Here is a 21,003-nt window from a genome sequence, read left to right on the forward strand (position 1 = left end):
TTTAAGAGAGTACCTACCTAGCTCATATTTAGGAGAAGAGTTCTAAAGAAAAAAAAATCTTTTCAGCAGCTGCATTTTTCAGAAAAAGGAATTTAAAAAAAACTGCACAAATTCTAACAGGATGTAAGTTTTTTATTCATGCATGGGATAATACATATATTATAAGTAAAGAATACACCAAAACTAATATTTTAGAATTTACGAGAATGTTGTTATTTTCAAATAGCGTAGATTCAAAGAAGTTGTACTATTTAAAAAACATTATCACAAATATTCTTATCGCAATCTAATAAGAAAAACCGCAAAAATAATCGCAACCAAACCTTTATCCGTTCGATAACCTGAGAGGTTATGCAAACGTCAAAATAATCATTTTGACAGTCCGGAACTATTAAAAGTAATAACATTCAAAGAACAGCTGGACGAATATCCTCAGGAATGTTTAAAAGATAGGTGAGGGATTGCACAATATTATTTGGAGGTTCGTCGTTCCTCCCCCTAAAAAGCTCTCAGCTGTTTGTTTTGTTTAGAAGCAAAGCAGCACTCAATAGCAGAAGCAGAAAGCAGCATGTGATTTCTCTGTCAGGTCGTCAGGTGTGAGTTTGAAAGACCAGAGGGACGAGAAGCGCTGCGATTGGCCGGCCGAACACTTCCGAACATTACCGACGAATAGCGCGTCGGCACGGTACGGACACGAACGGGAGCTCAGTGTGTTTTTGACATCAATAGATGCAGTCGTGACTCTCGGGGGCTGGGACCGTGTCGGTTTTACTGTTAATACGCGTGAAATATTGTGTGTTTTATTAAAAGTTTTTAGTATTTTAATTGAATATATTAAATATGAGTATTGCTGCACTGATACAAGCTGCAGAGTATATCGAGAGACGAGATAGAGGTGAGTTCCGAGAGCGGCCGAGCATTCTTTGTAGTCGGTTTCTACACATCAACATGGCCCCCGTCTATTTTTGTGATGCAAGAATCAGCTGATTTTGACGGGCTGGTGTATTTTTGCTTGCAGAAGCTGAGCATGGATACGCTTCATCTCTACCAATTCCGGATGATCTCAGGAGTGTTGTCAAGAGGCCCAAGTCGAAAAAGTCACAGGGGAGCAGGTAAGTCACTTCACCGCGAACTACCCTTCATTTGACATTTTCAAATTAGAAATACTCCTTTTTTCATTTAAATGTTTCCGAATTGAGTTAAATCCGTCCCGATGAGGCCAGGAAAAGTGTTAAAAATAATATCGGCCAATAATTGAAAGGTGTTTCTTTGTTAGGAAGTTACCGTTGCTTCCGCCACCCCCATCCCCACCCCCTCGAGGGGGATGTTTGCTCCTAGTGAAAGTGAAAGTTACAAAGTTTTATATAAAGCTTCTCACAGAGAGGCATCTACGTTAATCGGCAGTACTAAAATAGCGCTTTTCCTTTTCAGGACGAGTCACAATGAGTTGGAAAAAAATAGGTGAGTGCGTTTTAAATATTTACAGTCATACACACATCACGTAGCCACCAGTCACTACACACTACACATTACACATTCCTTCGGCGTTATCTGAATGTAACAAACGTTCGTCGCTCGTGTTTTATAAATACTTAATATTATTTTTATACGAGTATTATGCGCTTTTTATCGCTCGGCTGTATGCAGGCAAACATCATATTATTTGTATCGTTCCAATTACACTGTGAATAATATATTTTTTTAAATAATAAAATTGCACAATTAATAGTAGTTGCTTCTCAGGATTTAGTGCGCGTGTTTTCGGAACCTCGGCTGTTGGCGACCGTGACCGCCAAACACCTTATCTCAAATTGAAACAATAGGTGTACCTAATATAAGTGCGTTCTGGGCGTGGTACCGGCACATCGTTTATGTAAATCAACACTAACTGCAACCAACTCGTGCTCATCTTCAAGCTGGGGAAACAACGACATCCAGCAATGTTTAATATTCAGAACTGTGACGTGATATCACGGCATGTTAAATCACCTCGTATGACAGCTCTTGTACAACCGAGTGTTGTTGTGATGATGCTGCATCGATGTGAACGACCGTTGCAGCCTCGAATTAGAATATTCATAAATATTTATCATTCTCAGTGGCTTGTCACTCCATCTCGGCTGATCGACTGCTTTTTAATGTCTCTGGATTCGTTGTATTTTATTATTATCTCGGGTGACCCTCCTGTATTATATTATAAGCGATCGAAATAATCGTCAATTAAAACGTACCTTAGGGGCGCTCCCTTAGCTGTGTTTTTTTCTTGGGGCCAAGTCCCGGAACAAAATAAAAGAGTTTGGTGACTACCCCTCATCTTCAATGTCTTTTGTGCCTAGGTAAATACCTACATTACGGAATCCTTTTGTAAACCTACTGCAGGAATAGTTTTCAATAGTTTAGATCGAGGTTAGGTGGAACTTAAAAAAAATATTACTGTTAAAAAGTTACAACCTACTGCTCCCGACTATCCGAAGGTAATGAGTAATGAGACTCCCACTATGGCATCGTATTGGCATTTCAAACATCGATTCTGTATAGTGGTCTTTCACCAAGGCGAAACCGATTAGTACATAATATCTACAACTCTATCGTGTTACGTAGAATATTTTGAAAAGTTGGGTTAGGTTAGGTAGGTATCTACTTATGGGAAAACAATGAAAAACTTACCAACCTATTCAAAATATGCATTTCCGGCATATGCAACTAATGTCGTTAAATGAAATTATTTCCACAGTGGTATTTTCATAGAATCACGATCTTTTGAATGATTCAAACCTTTCCTGTCTTCTCGTTTTGTTCTTTTCCCGCGAGTTCATAGGTTCCCTAATAGGCATGCCGAGCAACTAGAGAGAGAACTAAAAAACACATTGTTAAAGCAGTAGTTACCTAGTACCACCTACCTCTGCAAGTTCAATGTCGGACATGGGTGCGCTGCGAGCCATCACCGTGTAGTCTGTAGTCTATGTACGAGTGTGTGTAGAATTATTTTCATCATTGTCTCGGCTCTCAGAACTAGATTCTTGCTGCGTTATTAAAACGCATTGTGGAATAATCAAAACGAACCGGGGTTTAGTTGTTTTTTTTCACGTGCAACGCAGCACAAAAGAACCTCTTAAAATGGCGGAGGTTTGAATAGAAATGTTCTAGACAATGTTGTATTAGTTCTTAATTGACTTGTGCTGCAATCATACTGGTTTCCATACTTGCCTCGTACAGGATTTTGTGAAACGACGTTGCTCTATATGAAATACATGATATTTATTTGACAGACAAGGTTGTGTGTTTAACAGAACTATTAGCCATTTTTTGCAATTTGAAAGATCCCACTAAAAGCCGATTATAGGTCCGTTTGACCTATCTATCAATCAGTTGACAAGCCTAACAATATGAAATTTGTGCTCTTCTGCTGATGAAAAATTGTTGAAATGCGAAAATATACCTAGAATCGATGTAACGGGATCTTTCAACTGTCAAAGAGGTAAAATGGCGCTGAATGGCCATTTGATGACAATGTTACATTTGAATTTCTGTGAAACACTCCAACCTTATTGGTGGGTTATTTCCTATCTGAGAGTTATCTTCAGTTTCTTTGCAATTAAAAAAACTTGTCATGCCACACCTTCCCATGTAAATGTGAACCTTTTAAAAATCTCTTTCCTCGTTACTAAGGATGGGTTGTTTCACAGCATTTGAACAATTCATCAAATTTCAACGTTATTTTCGGGATCCTGTTCATGTTCTTTTATTATATGATTATAGGCTAGTTGCTTAACAGAACTGAAATAACAAAACTCGAAAAAATCTTTCACAGCACTTGAAAATTAACTTTGAAATTTGAAGAATTGTAAATTCTCCGAAACAACCCGTCATTAGATCAAGGTCATTCGGATAATTGTGTCTTATTGTTAATTCAATGGCATCTGAGTTGGACCCTTCGCTTAGTAATTATTTTTATCACAGCATAAGTTGACCTAAACTCCTGATAAAGTAGGATTAGTCAGCTTTACGATGGCTCGGGTCAGCGCGGTCGTAAAATAACTAACTCCACGCGATTCCTGCGCTCCTTGTATGTAATATTAAATTATATTCCTGAAAAGCTTCGTAAATAAAATTCGTTTCACATGTGTTAATATAGCGAGCAAAATTATACAGGTTTCGTATTGCTATTTTGACGATATAACGTACCACCTCAAAATCATTTTACGGGTCTCGAAAATAACTTTATTGACTAGTAGGTACCTACCTACTAGTCAATAAACCCACTACCTAAATAGTTAAATAAAAATAAATACTTAGCTTTTTTACTTGGAACCTGCTTTGAACACAATAAACGTTAATATTTGGAATTTATTTTCAGAGACCTACTGTGAAAATATTCAGATTTATTTATTGTTTGTTTAATTCATGGAACTAATTTAGGACGGGTTTTTTCACAGAATTTGAATAAATCATCAAATTTCAAAGTTGATTTACAAGTTCTGAGAAGGTTCTATTCAGGTTCTGTAATTATACAATAACAACAATTATACAATAACAGAACTAGAATACACCTTTCACAAAACTTGAAAACCAGCTTTGAAATTTGATGAATTGTTTAAATTCTGTGAAACAATCCATCCTTAATATATTTTGCTAGTGAAGTTAATCAAATTTAATAATTATCTAAATTCTGCAAGTATTTTACTGTAGGTATTTTTAAAATTTTAATTTTCACTAGCGCAATGGGGTAAAATTTGTAAGTAAAATATCATTATCAAATGTAGTAACTTCGGTTGTCTGTGATGTGCATTGTTCCTGTGTGAATTGATTCACGTTCAACGAACTCTAACTTTGAAGTGTAATTTTTTTAAATTCGTACAACGTTTAAATTATAGAAGTATAGTATGTTATTAATTATTTTTATTGGTTTTCAAAATTGGAATTATGATATCACGTTATTACTATAGTGATAGTATATTATTACCCGTGAAAAATCACGGGATGTAACTTAACTTTGCTAAGATGCACGTAGAAAAAGACTATTGCTAATTTATGAAGAATCTCTTCAAATTATTGGTGATTCCGGTTAAAAGCGGGATTGCAAGCTTTACGAATGACTTAACAGGTTACTTTTAGTAAATAACAAATATATTATGATGTTGGAACACTTGTTCACGAAAATCCGAATATTTTTCATTACTATGTAAATTCTTTTTATCTTGATAATATATTATCAAGGCAAATCGTTAAAACATTCTCAAATTGGTGTTTTATTAATAACACCTGTTAATTTATCGTGAGGGCAAAAATTGTCTTGTAAAATATTTTAAAGGTAGATAGGTTCTTTATCGACTTGTCTAGATTTGAAAGATTCTTTTTATAATTTGAAAATTTTCACCTGTTCCTATTTTGAAAAAGTCATACATGTACGCGAAAGAAAATGATTATGTCGTTAATATTTTTTTGATCGTATTCAAGAAACGAAAAAGAAATTAATTATCTTATTTTCGTGGTTTATATATAATCTTATCTTTCAATTTTATCGTGAACATTGTTGAATTAATCGATTGTATATTAAAAAAAACATAATAATTCAAACGTATTTATTCAAATTACAAAGTGTTTATCTGTGCATCTCCCCGCGGCAAGGTGTGATAATACATTATGCAGGTAAATTATCAGAGGCTTAGAAACAATCTTACATTGTAAGCGAGCGAGACCCGCTAACTGCACTTGTATAATCTACTTTTGTTATGGAATTGTATGAATTCTGCTAATAAATACTACTCACTGAGAAAGAAGTCAAACAAACAAATTAATATCAAGTAAACTTACTTTCACAGTGAGCAGTGAACATTTTCTCAGCGTCACACGGAGAAAAATGAGTATTGCTAATTTATTAAAAATCTCTTCAAATTATTTACTCATTCCGGTAAAAAACGGGATTGCAGGCCATACGAATGAATTAATAGGTTTCTGATAAACTTTTAGTATTATGTGTTCATAAAAATCGTCATTATATCGTCGTGATATATTATCAAGACAAATCAATTGAACGTTCTTGAATTGATGTTTTATTAATAAGACCTGTTTATCGTAAGGGTAAAAATCGATTTCTCTCCGTGTGGTGGTGTAATTTATTTACCTCATCACTTAAATATCTATTCACGAAACTGGCTACGCTATTTATTCAGTTTCTGCCATTGAACAATATGTGCTTACGTTGTGCTTAAAAAATAATACAAATCTTTTCAAATGCAGAATAACGATGAAGTTATATTAAGTGATATTTGGAACCTACGTAGGTACCGTATTCAATTATTGCCAGGAAATTGTTCCTACTTAGTACATACTGTCATTAAAATGTTTGAATTAAAAAAAATTAAAAAAACATTGTAGGTAGGTAGGTGCGGTTATCAAAGTAGTTGCACCTAACCCATAATGTATTTGATACCCACATAGGTAACGTTGTCAAATATATTGCCATAAATAGTACCTACTTAGTAGATATTATTTTCGGCCAATTTTGCACTGTACTATAGTTAATACCTATGTAGTTATTTATTTTTTAATTTTCATATTTCATCTGCATTACAATATATTTGGAACCTAAGTAGGTACCGTAGTAAATATACGCAAATATATTGCCCGAAAACAGTACCTACTTTAGATAATGTATTTAATTAATGTTTTTAAATTTTTTGTAACCATCTTGGGTAGGTGCTGTTGTCAAATTATGCCTGAAAATAATAGTACCTAACCTACCAACGTTCGAGTACCACCATGTAACCCCTTTTTTTAAATTCCCATTTTCGTTTCCCGATTTTTATTGAAGACATTACCGGGGCGCTTATTGTCCACAAGGGGTAATTGTCGTGCCCGGCTAACGGTTATAATAAATAATAACCAATAATTATAATTACAGAACGTCCTTGGTAAAGGGCCAAAGCGCAGCAGTGGGCCGGCGGCCGCGGCGATATTGGATATCGGGTGTGGCGCGGCCCATCGCGGTTCGTTAACTACCGCCGATTTAATTACTGCACACATTTGAATTAACCCCCCTCCCGGTCATATTACGCGGCCATTAAAAGGCTCCCCGTTACCTACCCGCCGTGGGCTCATATTGGTTTATTCTTTTTTTAGGCTGTTAAATTATATCGATTTTCATTATTTTTACTTTGTAATTGAACATGTACATACTGTTGACAAACTGCTTAATTGTAGTTAAACGGGATAATACTTTAAAGAACAATAAAAAATACGCATTGCATATTTTTCGGGTACCTAGGTAACTACCTATCTGGCTTGAATTTGACGTTTAGACATTTTTAGGATGTACAGAATTTGAACAATTCATCAAATTTTTGTTGTTTTTTTCCAGTTATGTGAAGTCCTATTCAATTCCCTTAGTAATGTCGATATTAATACCTAAAATACATATTATTGTATTTCTTTTGTACGATACCTATTTTGTGTGAATTTGACTTTCAGTGATTGATTTGTGTTAGTTTATCAGACTGCTAAAATGAATGGATTTTAATACGTTCATAGATTGATTTGTATTATTTTTTTAAACTGTTAAATTATATCAATTTATGGGTTGAATATTATTATATCAACTGCTTTGTGCGGCTAGGTACCTGGCTTGAATTTGAGGTTAGGTTTCTTGTTACATTTGAAATTTGGTGGCGTAAATGTAATTAATACTTTAAAATGTTTTTGAAAGTTGCCTGTATAACCTTTTCGATAAAATTAGTGTAAACGCATGTCGGTTTTATGTACCATCTCTGGTCGAATATAAAAACTAAATAAAGATGTTGAATCCATTTTTAAAATATATACGAGTATTGCTAATCTAATAGACAGGTTTATATTAACCAGATAGCAATCCTGTTATTTTGGTACAGAATATATACTGGTAACATGCATGCTTTGTGTCGCACATTTATGCAACTTTATTTAATGAGTGATCCTATTATGATAAAATATTAAATTTATTTATTTTAATTTAATTTAGAATTAACTGCTCAAGTGCCATTTAAATAATTCTTGACGACAATAGTACAAAAATATTATAAAATAAATATAGAATGAATAAAGAAAATAAATAAATATTGTATGATTTATTAAGTAAACATACATTAGTGTACAGTAAATGTAATCAATGAAAAATAAAAACAAAAACCTTTTATGACGCGAATACATTTGCGAGCTGAGCCTCGAATTATGGGAAAGGAACGAAGCGCGATGCGCCGCTTGCGGTTGCTTGGTTCCTTTCCCATAATTCCTATATGTTTACGCAGCACTATAAGCAGTGACCTCGCAGTGCTAAAGTGTTTGACAAATTCAGCTTTATACATCAATAGAGGCATATTACAAATATCAGCTACTTTAGCAAAAGTGTGTAATCTATTTATAACAGTTTTTCCTAAAACCGTAGTATAATTGTCACCTTGGGAACCTTGATCTAATGTTAGGCAGTAGAAACATGAGAGTGAATAATTATTAATTGTGTATCATGGCTATCCAACTAATGATTTACAATTTTATATATATTTAAATAATAGGTCAAAAACATTTCTTCTTTTAAATTAACTCCAACAATTCCAATGAATGTAATAAAATCACAATGTATTAATTCTAATGGAAGTCTAAAATTAATACAACTCACTCGCGTTGGACTCAAAAGAAAGATAACCATATTGTAGAGTAATATTCTAGAATGCTTCTAACGAGAGAAGTGAACAAAATTTTTCACTAATGAATATTTTTAATCGATCAGTTTTATAATATCCCCATAATATCCAGTGTCTCAACAAAGAATCACGTGGAATTTAATCATGCTGGTTTCATTCCTGCCCATTCCGTATCACTTTACCGTCTTATATGTTAATTTTAATGATTTATTAGATAGTGTCAGATTCGCTTTTCAATGTCGCGGATCCGAACCACGGCAATATATAATAGCTCTTATTAATTATTATGCAATGTTTTGTTTCGCTTTTAATACTAATGAAATATATACATAATATGTACATAGTAAAGCTGATTTTGAGGCTCTGTGTTTTAAGGTGGTATTATTTGTCACACGTCGGAACCGGTTATCGGGAAACAGTTTCAAACGGGCTATGTTATTGGTCGTGCTTCATGCATTCATGTCTTGTGTGAAGTTTAAATGTGGAGTATAGGGGTGTAGTGTACACAATAAACATTGTTGGACCACCGACGCGTTCCTGGAACTGTTTTGAAGACCAGATGCTGCTCCCGCTCCTCTATCTTACTTCTTTAGTCTGATTGTTTGTAAAATCGAGATATAATGTTTAAATTGAATACCCTCAGGGGCGCATTTGACATTTCGTTGTACGGTTCTAATCGGGTCATAATACCCCCAACCCTTATTTAAAAAATAACCACTAACTGACTTTTCATCTGGTACCTACCATCGAAAATCTCAGCTTTATCATCGAGGGCTTGAAGTTTAAAGTTAAACAACGTTGTCTATAAAAGTGCAACTTTACAAAAGGCTCAATAATTTCCAATTTGGGAGGCGGGTTTGAGTACCGCCGCCCCAAGAAACGTGTATTGGATTATCTTATCTGAAAAAAACCGGCCCCTTAATCGTTATGCTACGTATAAACAGGACAAAATTTCCGCGAGCCGAGGCTCTTAGCTCGACTCGCCGACTTTTTTTCCTTTTTATACGCACCCTTAGATACGACGACCAATCTATATATCTTTATTAATTATATAAAGGGGAGTGTCTGCGCCCAGTACCGGGCGGGCGAAGTGCATCTGATTTGTATATAAATCTACAGTTTTATTTCGAGATTGATGAAATTTTGCACAGTCGACCTTGACAACAAGCGGTATGTCACTTTCTACGTACAATTAAAAATAAGAAAAACTCTGCGAAAAGCCCGGGCAACGCCGGGGACCTCAAGCTAGTATTCAGTAACTCTACGTAATATTATTATTATCGTTATTGGTGAGCCAATACGCGGCGGCGCGCTGTTCCTACAAACACAAACCTACGCAAGGCCTACAATGCAAATCAATAAAGTGACTCGGAAAATTGACTGCAGCCGTAAAGCGACCCGGCGCGGCGCGGCGGTCTTCAATTACAGTAGCGACGTTCTCTCTAATTCGCTAATGAGCAAATCCCACCCCACGTTGGCAGTTGTACTTATAGTTCTGAGCGCAAACAGTATGCCACCGGGGCGTGTGGTACCACGCAGGGGCTGGTATAGTCTTGCCAACGGGAGATTTATATTATCTGAAGCTTAATTACTTAACCTTGAGAAATTATTTCATATTCATTATTGTAGATTATTAAATAACCTGATACACCCGATAAAACATCTTAGTACAACACGATATTATATAATAAATGGTAGAGAAACTATTGAATTATTTTACTAATAATTTGGGTCATATACTGATCATCTGATTAATGTATATGGTTGTTTAGTAATAAAATCACCGAAAGGCTGCCAATTATCAGAAACGTTGTTTCGTTGTTATTATTATACTCTGGAACTTACTTTTCAAAACATCTATTTATTTATTTTAAGGAACATAAACAGTCTTAATATTAATATACAAAGGAGGATGGAAAAGAAACAGACCAATTATAAATGTTCACAGATGGTTGATTTGGTATACATCTAAGTATTTAGTGAATGTAGACTAAAATATAAAAGCAGAACTAAGTAACAAATTTAGAAGCCGAACATAGTAACAAGTATAAAAATATGGAAGTAAAACAAATAAAATAAAAAAGATACACGAATTACCATATAAATAACCATATAAACTATTCGAATTGATCACTGTGAAGTGTGGAGAAAAACGTTTAATTATAGTATATCGTTTAGTGTTGAATATTGTGCAAAGTTATGAATCAATCTCTCGTTGACCGTCCTCTAGCTACCCGGCCTGGTAATGCACATTATTATTTATAGTGCAATTTGTAGAATCTAATTGGTTTTTCGAGCGCGATAATGTGTTGACTTTGATACCTTTCAGAATGTACAATGCGCCGCATTATAGTAAACATGACATCTATTCTCGTCGCAGTTCCCCTATTACTGTACTATTTTGGGTGGAACAACGGCCTTGACCGTTTTGTCATGTTATGCAATTCGATGTATTCATTAAAATAAAAGTGGATTTTGCAGCTGTCGAAGTATTTATGTTGATTAACTATTTTTAAGGTCAACTACTTTGTTGTGAAAAAATAATAATGTATCGCGAGTGTTAACAAATTGATAAAACCTAGTCTTTAATTGAAATTCTAAATATTACGTATAGGTATGCGGTAATCCGTGTTTAACTGGACAACAATATTCTCAACGACTAATTCTTGGAATAAAAGATGATTTCTATATTATTTACATTTGTCATCCAAGGTCACTGGCCCGTTTTAGGACAGTCAAATTAGGATGAGTATTAACATTTTGATAAGTTGTTTGATAAGTATAGTATTTAAAAGCTAATGAATTTGAAGCTAATGATGGCGTGCCCGAAGGCTCATACATTGGTCCTGTACCATTTTATTATCTCTTAATGGTATGCTAAATTATTAATAAATCAATTGTCGTCAATGTTTCCCAAAAAATGGCATTTCGAAATAATAATTTTCGTTCACTATATCGGACAACGACGAGTAATATCGAACAAATGGGCTCTAACTTTTACCGCTTTATTTTTCTTTGTTTTATAATACAATAGTTACTAATGATAACAATAAGTAGGTTTAATGTAGATATATCAAGACACCATCTTCCCCCGATACTGTATGAACTCCCCTAATCAATACATGTTTTCCTTTCAAGATCATATGCGTATGTGGGCAAATTAAATGATAGTATAACTTTTATTTGTCTCTTCGTATATTGTTCAAATAATAAGTTTGCTCCTGATTGGAAACGAAGTAAAATAAAACAACGAAATAAATATAGCTTTCAATGAATTAACATTTTAACTAATAAATTACCTGTGGCGAAAGTAACGGTCCTGAGAATTCATTTTGATGAAAAATGTAACTCAAAATAAAACTTATAAAACAACGCAATACATAAAATGATTCCACCATTTTGAACTCATTTTATATTACACCCGTACGTAAATCCCCTGAGAGAATTCAGCAGAAATTTCCTAGAACTACCTAGTATTTATTTAAAATTATAAATTCCCATTGAAAACATATACTAGGATTCCCTATAACATTATTTTATGAGACTTTAAGAGACTTTAAGAGATTTACAATTCAGATAGAAGATATACTGGCTAGATATTTTTCGTTTTAAATTATTTACGACAACCTGAACAACTATTATCTTTGTTACTAACTGTCATGTTTCATAATAATTACGTATATTCAGAGGGGAATCGTTCGCCGCAAATTACTGTACTGTACTGTACTGTACTATGCTTCAATACGAGAGCGAACCTAGAATTGAATTCAGTAATTAATCTTCCACATGGATTGGGTAATATATATATAATATATATTCTATTTGCATAATGTTACAGACTATCCTTTGATTATTGGTGATTTGTTAACATGTGAGGATTCTCTGTTGGGTGTTAATTGATTGATTGATATACTTTCTTGCAATTGATTTTGAGTTCATTTGAAGTATTTTTTTATTCGCTCTCATCTGTGTTCTTATAACAATAGTTAATATAAATATGTTTTTCTGATTGTCAATTTATTGGGTTTTATTTTCTTTTTTAATTGAACCGATAAAAATCGGTAAAACTGTTTATTTTTCCATTTACAGGGACAACAAAAAGTTTCAATCTGTTATCGCGAGAAATGTCATATTTTGATCTAAAAACTTGTAGTATTATTATGGAGGTATATTTGCAGATTGCGATAAGTTATGTTTATTACGCATACGCTAATTAACTGAATAATTATTGCTCTCGTACTGCAAACACGTAATCTATTATACTCTGTAAAGACAACTTTGATTTACAATACGGAATGGTAATGGACGTTGTTGATTGGACTCCGCACCGTTGCAGCCTCTCGCTGATGACGTGGTAATATTGTTATGCAGAGAGATGAATGTGTTCAAGCGACATTGGACTCTATCGAAGGCAGAATTTAGGGAACAAATCTTATGCATCCTGTAGCTGTAGTCACGATGTGGGATCCCAGCTCCCATTCCCTCCGACTGACAAATATTACCCGGGTGCACGTATCGCGCCACATGTTGAAACAGTAGCAGGTATTGTAATATAATCCATTGTTGTATTTTTAACAGCACTGGCATCACCATTCCTGTAGATAAGTATCGCTGTAGCAAAATCGTATGGATCGATCCGATATAGTTCGTTCACATTGGAACACTTGGCACCGAGCTAATATTTGCATCAATTATAATAGACATAGGCGATAGGCAAGTAATCAGAATGGGTGTAACAGTAAAATCGACGTGATTGGTTTCCTGTTAGAAAAACCGGTAAAGGCCAATTTTATCTCCACAAATCTCGCGATAGCTTGTTAAAATCAAGCTGAAAAATTGCGGACGTGACAAGGAGATTTATTACAATTCATATTTCAGTTGCCATCAATCCAAATGATTTTTTTTTTTTTTTTTTTTTTTTTTATTTAAAGAAAGCAAGACAAAAAATACATATTACAGTAAATAATAAAAAAATAAAAATACAGAAAAAAAATAGAAAAGTTCCAACATACTACTTTTCAGTAGTTTGTCGATGGCAACTTTTCACATAAAAAATATTTAAAAAAGATAAAAACTTATTTTACTTAATGACAACAGTGATAACAATAAAAATAACAATTTGTTTTAAAAATATAAAAACATATACACAACAGTGATAGTATCTACCTATAGTGTGTTTTGAAAGTGAAGCCACTATATGGATGGGTTTTTTCACCGATTGATTAATATGTTTACCAAAATATAGTGTACACGGTACCATGTGAGAGAGCAGGAGCGCAGTAACGTTGTTATGTTTGGCAAATAGCCTGTCCGGAGCGATTGAGTTTGTTTCTAATAGCATTCCAATCAGCGTCAATCTCCCGGAGTATAATACCTTCGCACGTGTCCTGTCCTATCTCAGTCATCTCCCATCTAAACACTTTCGTTTCATTTTTTCCACGTCACATATTAGACAATTATCCCTCGCTCGGACCGTCATATTTCTAGTCCTTTTGGCCTTTCTTTCATCCATATTCTGTGTTCCTGGCTAAATTCCGAATAACTCAAAACCAGGCGCAGGCGCCAAGTCACCTCAGAACGTGGGTATTATTATAATTTACATTTGCCGTATATTATCAAAATAGCTTGCGGGCAGAACATTTCAATAGGAAATTCTAATTTAAGTTGATTACTCGGCACTATTTCTGAATTAAGTACTTGAGAAAATTGCGATTATTCAATTGAAACAATGGGTCGTTGTCGATTTGAGCTGCGAGCACAGTCATTGATTTTGTTTGAAAATGAATATTTTTCGTTGTATAATATACAAGAGCGTCTCTTTAGGATGTCAACCTTGGATGCACACATTTCCTTAGATGAGTTTCGGGTATTGTTTCCGTAGTAAACTGTTCACACTTACAACTAACTCTCCAGTCCTGTGTATTGTGTACCGGATAATCGGGCTCCAAAGTGTGGCTGCCGAAGTCATATCGCTGGGTGATAATGGATCGCAAACTTTTAATTGGACCTTTTCCTCTATTTCTGGATTTGTTAGAGCCCGGCTTTGAAGATAGCGCCGCGCGCCTTTGAGGTTTTCTTTGACTGTTGCGAATTGCGAGATCCTTTCATTTTCTTTTTCCACTTTCAATATGAACAAAAAGCACACTCATATTTCGCTAAGGATGTACGTCATCATCGAATGATGGTTCGTGCTCAATTTGGTTTGTTTATTATATCTTGAAAACAGGTTCGACTTTCCAATTATTATTTATCATAATATTTATATACGGCTACGCGACCTTGTCTGGTTGGGGTATCGCAAATGCATCGACCACAAAAATGGACAAGAATAAATATAGATTTTCGTATATATTGGAAATAATAATGAATAATAATATATTTCTTCAATAACTATAAATTCACTTTGTGGCATCATTTTAACTTTAATTTATAATCTTCTTTTTCAGTGTACTTTGTCTCCTGATGAAGGAATCTTTGGTTCTGAAACATGTAGATAATTATTTCTTCAATATCGCAAATTCACTTTGTGGCGGCATCTATATAAATAAAAATGTAATTGTTCGTTTGTTCAAAATCTTAAATATTCGATAGTTTTTCACCGATTGTTTTGAAATTTTGACAAAACGTTGCATTCAAATACGCGTGTGTTTTAAGTGTTGGTATAGATTGTGCTTAATTCTATAAATGGGGTCAGTAAATAAATCAATAGCACCCCCATACTTGTTGCCCAGATCATGCATCCTATTGGTCAGTGAGTGTGTCTGATAGTTGGTCGTGTATTTATTGCAGAAGAATGTTATATTTTGTCTTGTATTCCTAGTCGGTACATGGAGTTTAATAGTGGCAAGGATGGCAGGACTGTCAATTAAGTTGTTAATGACTCTGTGTAACACAACCAGGTGTGAAATAATTCTCCTGTCAGCTATATTATATATATATATTTCAACTGTGGACAGGTAAAAACATGTTTTTTTTCGTTCAACGGCGCCATCTGTTGGACAAACATCCTTTTTTTAAAAAAAACAGCACCATCGGTTGAACGCAACACGCGCTATTGTTTCTCTATTTGCACAGACACACACTGAGTAGGGTTGCCTGATGTCCGGTTTTGGACCGGACCGTACGGTTTTTTGAACGGCTGTCCGGTCTAGAAAATGTTGGAAAACCGGACAATAGAATGTTCATTTTTTTTTTAAAACGCTACATATATACCTCACAAGATAATTTACTAATTTAAATCTGTTGAAAATGGTACAATATAATGGTGTTCCTGTCTCCAATGCCTTCGTAAAAAGAGTTTTTAGTGTAAAGGGTAATGTATGGACTGACGAAAGAAATCGACTAGGTGTGAGTACCGTAACAAGCGAATTATGTGTTTACTTCAATTTAAATGTCAATTGCACTGAATTTAAAGATACAATTTCAGGCAATAAACGATTATTTAAAGCTGTAGCATCTAGTGCCAAATCGTGTTTATCCTCACAAATTTTCGGTAATTTTCTCTGTTTGTTTTGGCCAAAATCAAAGGGGTTTATGATTGTCAAAGGACCCTTTGATTTTCGACACATTGTACCAAAAAATGTTTGATAAAAAATGTTCGGTTTTTTTATCTGTACCATCTGGCAACCCTAACCCTGAGCCAGAGCAACGCGTGGCGGGGTACAGCTAGTTTGGAAATAAATAACTTTGTATGCACAAATATTTAATCAAAATAATCGCCATGTTTCGAAACCAATGGTTTCTTCGTCGAATAAACGTAAAGGTTAATATTTTTAAGTAATAATATATTTATTTCTTCGATAATTGCGAATTCACTTTTTTGGCGTCATTTGAATTTAAATAAAGTAAATAACTTAGTATACACCACCATTCAATCGAAAAGGATCGATGTTTCAAACCAATGGTTTTTTATGTTGTGTCGATGTTTGAAGTTGATATATTCGCTTGCCGAAGTATCTACATAGCTAATTGATAAATCGTATTTCTTACAAAAAAAAACAATATACCAAAGGTTACACGTAAGTTTTAAAAATATCATGAAATTACATATGATGGCTAAAAGTCCATCTTGTATCTGAAACTATTTTAATTCTAGTGTCGCGACTTTTGCCGAACTATATCCTTTATGTTAACGTTTCGATTAGCAATGTTAAAATAATGCGTGTGGATTTACCTATGATGAACCTACCGCGTGGTGTGTATGTGATGTGTACGTTTTGTATTATGAGTTAGCGACGAGGCTTTGATTAATGTGGCAGTCAGATTATATTTATGGTGGCGTTAGTAGTGCTAGACGTGATACCAAATATGATACTCTGTAGCTGCCATTAGTGTAGCTGTATTGTAACAAAGCCTTTTGTATACACCACTGCATTAAAGTTATAAATGAGGCTATGGTAAATAGATTTCTCGAGACATCCTTTTAAATGTCATTCACCTGCTACATTTAAACGAATTTCACTCTCTTGCCTTGCCAAACCAACCGAACGCGTGCTTAGTATCTGGAAAATCGACTTAATTTAATCGTAAGTGGATTATAATATAACACAATATGTAGGTTAATCCCTATAACATTATTCTTAGTTTAGAAAAATCAGAAAGGTTTCTAAATCTGTTGGGACTTGGAACACTGCGCAATCTAATATTCCTTTCGATTCGGTTATTTCTCATCATTAGTTATCACTGCCTTACCAAAAGGTATTTAATTTAACTTTACCTATCGTTATTTATTTCTTCATGTTTTAAGATAATAGAAAAAATATAACATAATACATTTAAAGAAAATATATATAATGTTGGTGAAGAAAAAAAAGATTAAGATAAATTTACTAAAAATAAAATGAAATAAAGTAAAAAATCAGTATATTTATATTATATTACCTTTTTATACATGTAGGTACGTATAAATACATATATCATGGGGGCAGTTTTACTATCTTGTAACATTTTTTGTACATTGGCTTCACACAGGAAGCCCTGAGAAAAAATTATAGCCTTTGTCATTTTTGGGGATGTTGTTTAGACTGTATTTTTAAGGCGATGCACTACGTAGTAATTTAAAATCGTGTTTTTTTGGTTTGAATATTTGGTCGCCTATAAATGTTTCAGATGCTTTAATTAAATACTGCGAGTAGAATACATCTTGGCCTTTGAAATAATCGAGCATTTTTTAGATAAGTCTTTTTATAAGCCCAGAAAAAAAAAAAATTATAGGCCTATGAAAACTGCTTTAAAATTCAAAATCTCTTACTTACGAACCCATTTTCGGTTATGTTTTTATTGTATAATGTGGCAAATTAAGTTATTTATAAAATGATCTGAAAACATTCAAATATTTATGCCTGAACATCCACAAAATAAAATAAAAGGCACTTTTTGGCCATGTTTTTTTCTTGCATAAATCAAAACAGATGGATGGTGTGAAGCGGGAATTTAAGCCTTATCGCCATTTACGTAAGGTGTGTTATTGATAGCGGCTCGATTCAAAATATTACATGACGTAGTGCATCGCCTTTAGGAAATAAAGGAAGAAAGAAGCTCTTGGAAAGAAAGAGTTATGAGGGGTGGCGTAAGAATCTGAGGCTCAGTGTGTCCAGGAGTGACGGACTTATACATCTTTATCTCCCACTGCGGCGCAAGACGATGGGTCGATAGAGTCCTGTTGGAGAAATCAAAGGGTCTCCCTAAACCAGTGTCTCCCGATTCGCCGCCCAGACCTTGACCTAGACCTCACCTCATGAACACGGACAACCCTGCTAAATCACCAAACGTCGCGAACCACTTGGGGTGACAGAGATGTTGGTTATCCATTAAATGATTCCCGGGATGGCGGTACCCATTCCCACCTCTCTTTGAAAATGTCGATGGTCAATGCAGAATCGCGCTCATTGATTGGCCCGTTCTGATAGGCAGAGATCCTCGCTTTCGGAGCATAAAAACATGTGTGGGATCTCCCACGAGTGTACTTGTTGGGCACATATAAGCTAACCTCTTTCAAAGTAGGTGGAATAAGTATAGTTCCATAGATTAACTTGTAGAGACCACTCATGTTCAAATCAATCATTCCTGTTAAGAACAAGGATGGATACAGGAATGGATATCCCCCCATAAACAGGTAAAACATTAAATGATTAATTCTAGCCCTCCCAACACTCTAGTAGTGTTGTATTTTGTACTATTCTGCACTATTGCACCTGGAGTACATAATAAGGAAAAGGGTAGGAATGTTTCCATATACAATATTCCCCTTTTAGTCAACTCTTCCACCGGCTGCTGCCCTTTCATTTCCACTTGTCGCCATTCCTACCAGGGTTACAGCGTCACTAGGAGGTACGTCTAGCTTCTAGCTGATAGTGAACAGTTGGTTACTTGCTACTAGAGCTCGTCGCAGCTGCACGATGTTTTGCATTTTAACGGGTGACCGGTTTTACGCCAACGCCCTTCTTGTGTTTAGTATCGGCCGTATCGATCATAGGTAAAAACAATCATACTTGACTATTACTAACGTGATATAACACATCATAATATTATTAAACGATTTAATTTTACTCGGAGCGCTCGCATTAGAACTAGTTTTGTCGAAGACATGACTAACTCTTCATTTGACACTTGTTCCACTTATTTTTTGCACATTTTATCACTTTCCTGCGGAGTCATTGATGTCGTGAGTTGATAGTTTGCAATAATAATAATCGGTTATGTATTTCGCGTCACATTTTGCACGCTCATTAAATTAATTTTATAGCGTTTTGATAGGTGAATAATTATTGTTGATTTATTTCTCTTTAAATTTAAAAATCTGTAATGTTGGACAGTCAGGATCTGAATGAGGTGTTGGTCGGTTACTTAACTGAGTGACATGCAAAAGATTTTTTTTACTTGGTTTAAAAAAAAAAAAAGAATCACCGAATTCCAAAATTTCGTTTATTTTTTTTATTCCAAATAATGTCAGGAATCACTGGTTAAAGTAAGTCAAGTACGTCCCTTAACATCCTGCATAGCATTATATTCCAAATTTTCTCGTAGTTGGATTATGCAAGAAAATATAATTTTTCAAGTGACCACATGTGTAAATAACAATAATTATAATAGTATTTTAGTTTTCGATTAACATTGTCGTAAGCTTGAGAGTACCTTCATCGTACATGGTACGGCGAGCTTATTATAATACTTACCTCCGCATGCAAGCTTGTTCGTAACCAGTTCACCTTGATTTTTTACCTTCCATCTATACTAAAGTTGGTATAACTCACGTTGTGTATTCATTTCTATTCATTGTTTTTTTGTAGCCATTGTTAGACTAGCCTCTTGCTGCTCGGGGAACATAGTGATTTTTTTAATTAAATGCTCCGTTCGAGTCTTGCTCACGCTAAGCAACCGAGTTATTTTTTGGCTCTACCAACTTGCCAAAGTTCACTTTCATAATGTGCTTTTTTATATGAAACTTGATTTTTTTTAAAGATTACTCTGAAGTTGGGAGACTGCTTTGTTCATACTTGAATATGCATGCAGTGAAAATCTTCAATATAATAATTTATTTAATCACTAGCTGTACCCCGCAACGTGTTGCTGTGGCTCAGTCTGCCTGTGCAGATAAAGAAACAATAGCGCATTTCGCTTTTACGTCCAACGCCACATGTGACATCTATATAATATAGATATATGAAAACACACGCTTATCCGAATGCAACGATTTAAAACAATCGGCGAAGAACATTCGGAGATTTAAGATTTTGAACAAACGAATATTAGCATTTTTATGTAAATAGATTGAAAACAATATTAGCGACTGTCAAACGAAAATTTTAAATAGAAAAAGATTTATTCGCATCTAGGAATTGAACCCAGACTCTTAGCCTTACCAGGGCTTTGCTCTACCACTGAGCTAATTCGACCCTGTCTCCTTCGGTCATATTTAACTGTGTCATAGTTCGACTAAGAACTACCGACATATTTGAGAGTCACTTATATTGCTATGTATATATATATTGTTTATCAACATAGCTGTGATAAAGTAAACTCAGATTTCGTGGTTTTTCAATAATCAGCGATTTTTAGCTGACGTGCAATTATCAATCCTACATTTATAAAATCCCGTGATTTTTCACGATTTCGTTTAATATAATATCTTATATCCGCTAGAAAATATTGTAAATCTAACAATTTATATTTAATTGCCCATAACTAAATAATTACAACTAGCAAGTCATCAATCAGCGATAGATAATTATATTTGCAATGGAGTTGATTAATTAGTGATATTGGATGCAATATGACGCATACTGTCTTATATTATTGTAATTAATCTTATGTACCTGCTGATAGGTTA

The 21,003-nt window shown here is 34.4% G+C and overlaps 1 protein-coding gene across 1 annotated transcript in view; it reads left to right on the top strand.

Annotated features, from left to right (window-relative positions):
- Positions 1-724: 724 nt before the first annotated feature.
- LOC149420116 (uncharacterized) overlaps positions 725-21,003 on the top strand; it is a 617,394-nt gene continuing 597,115 nt past the window's right edge. The window contains exons 1-3 of the mRNA XM_089637490.1: positions 725-895; positions 1,019-1,112; positions 1,432-1,461. Coding sequence (XP_089493616.1) covers positions 841-895; positions 1,019-1,112; positions 1,432-1,461 — 179 coding nt within the window. The 5' untranslated portion in view covers positions 725-840. The remainder of the gene's footprint in view (positions 896-1,018; positions 1,113-1,431; positions 1,462-21,003) is intronic.

This window comes from Hesperophylax consimilis, chromosome 11, assembly GCF_061612785.1.
Source record: "Hesperophylax consimilis isolate HC1 chromosome 11, BYU_Hcon_1.0, whole genome shotgun sequence".
Lineage (NCBI taxonomy): Eukaryota > Metazoa > Arthropoda > Insecta > Trichoptera > Limnephilidae > Hesperophylax > Hesperophylax consimilis.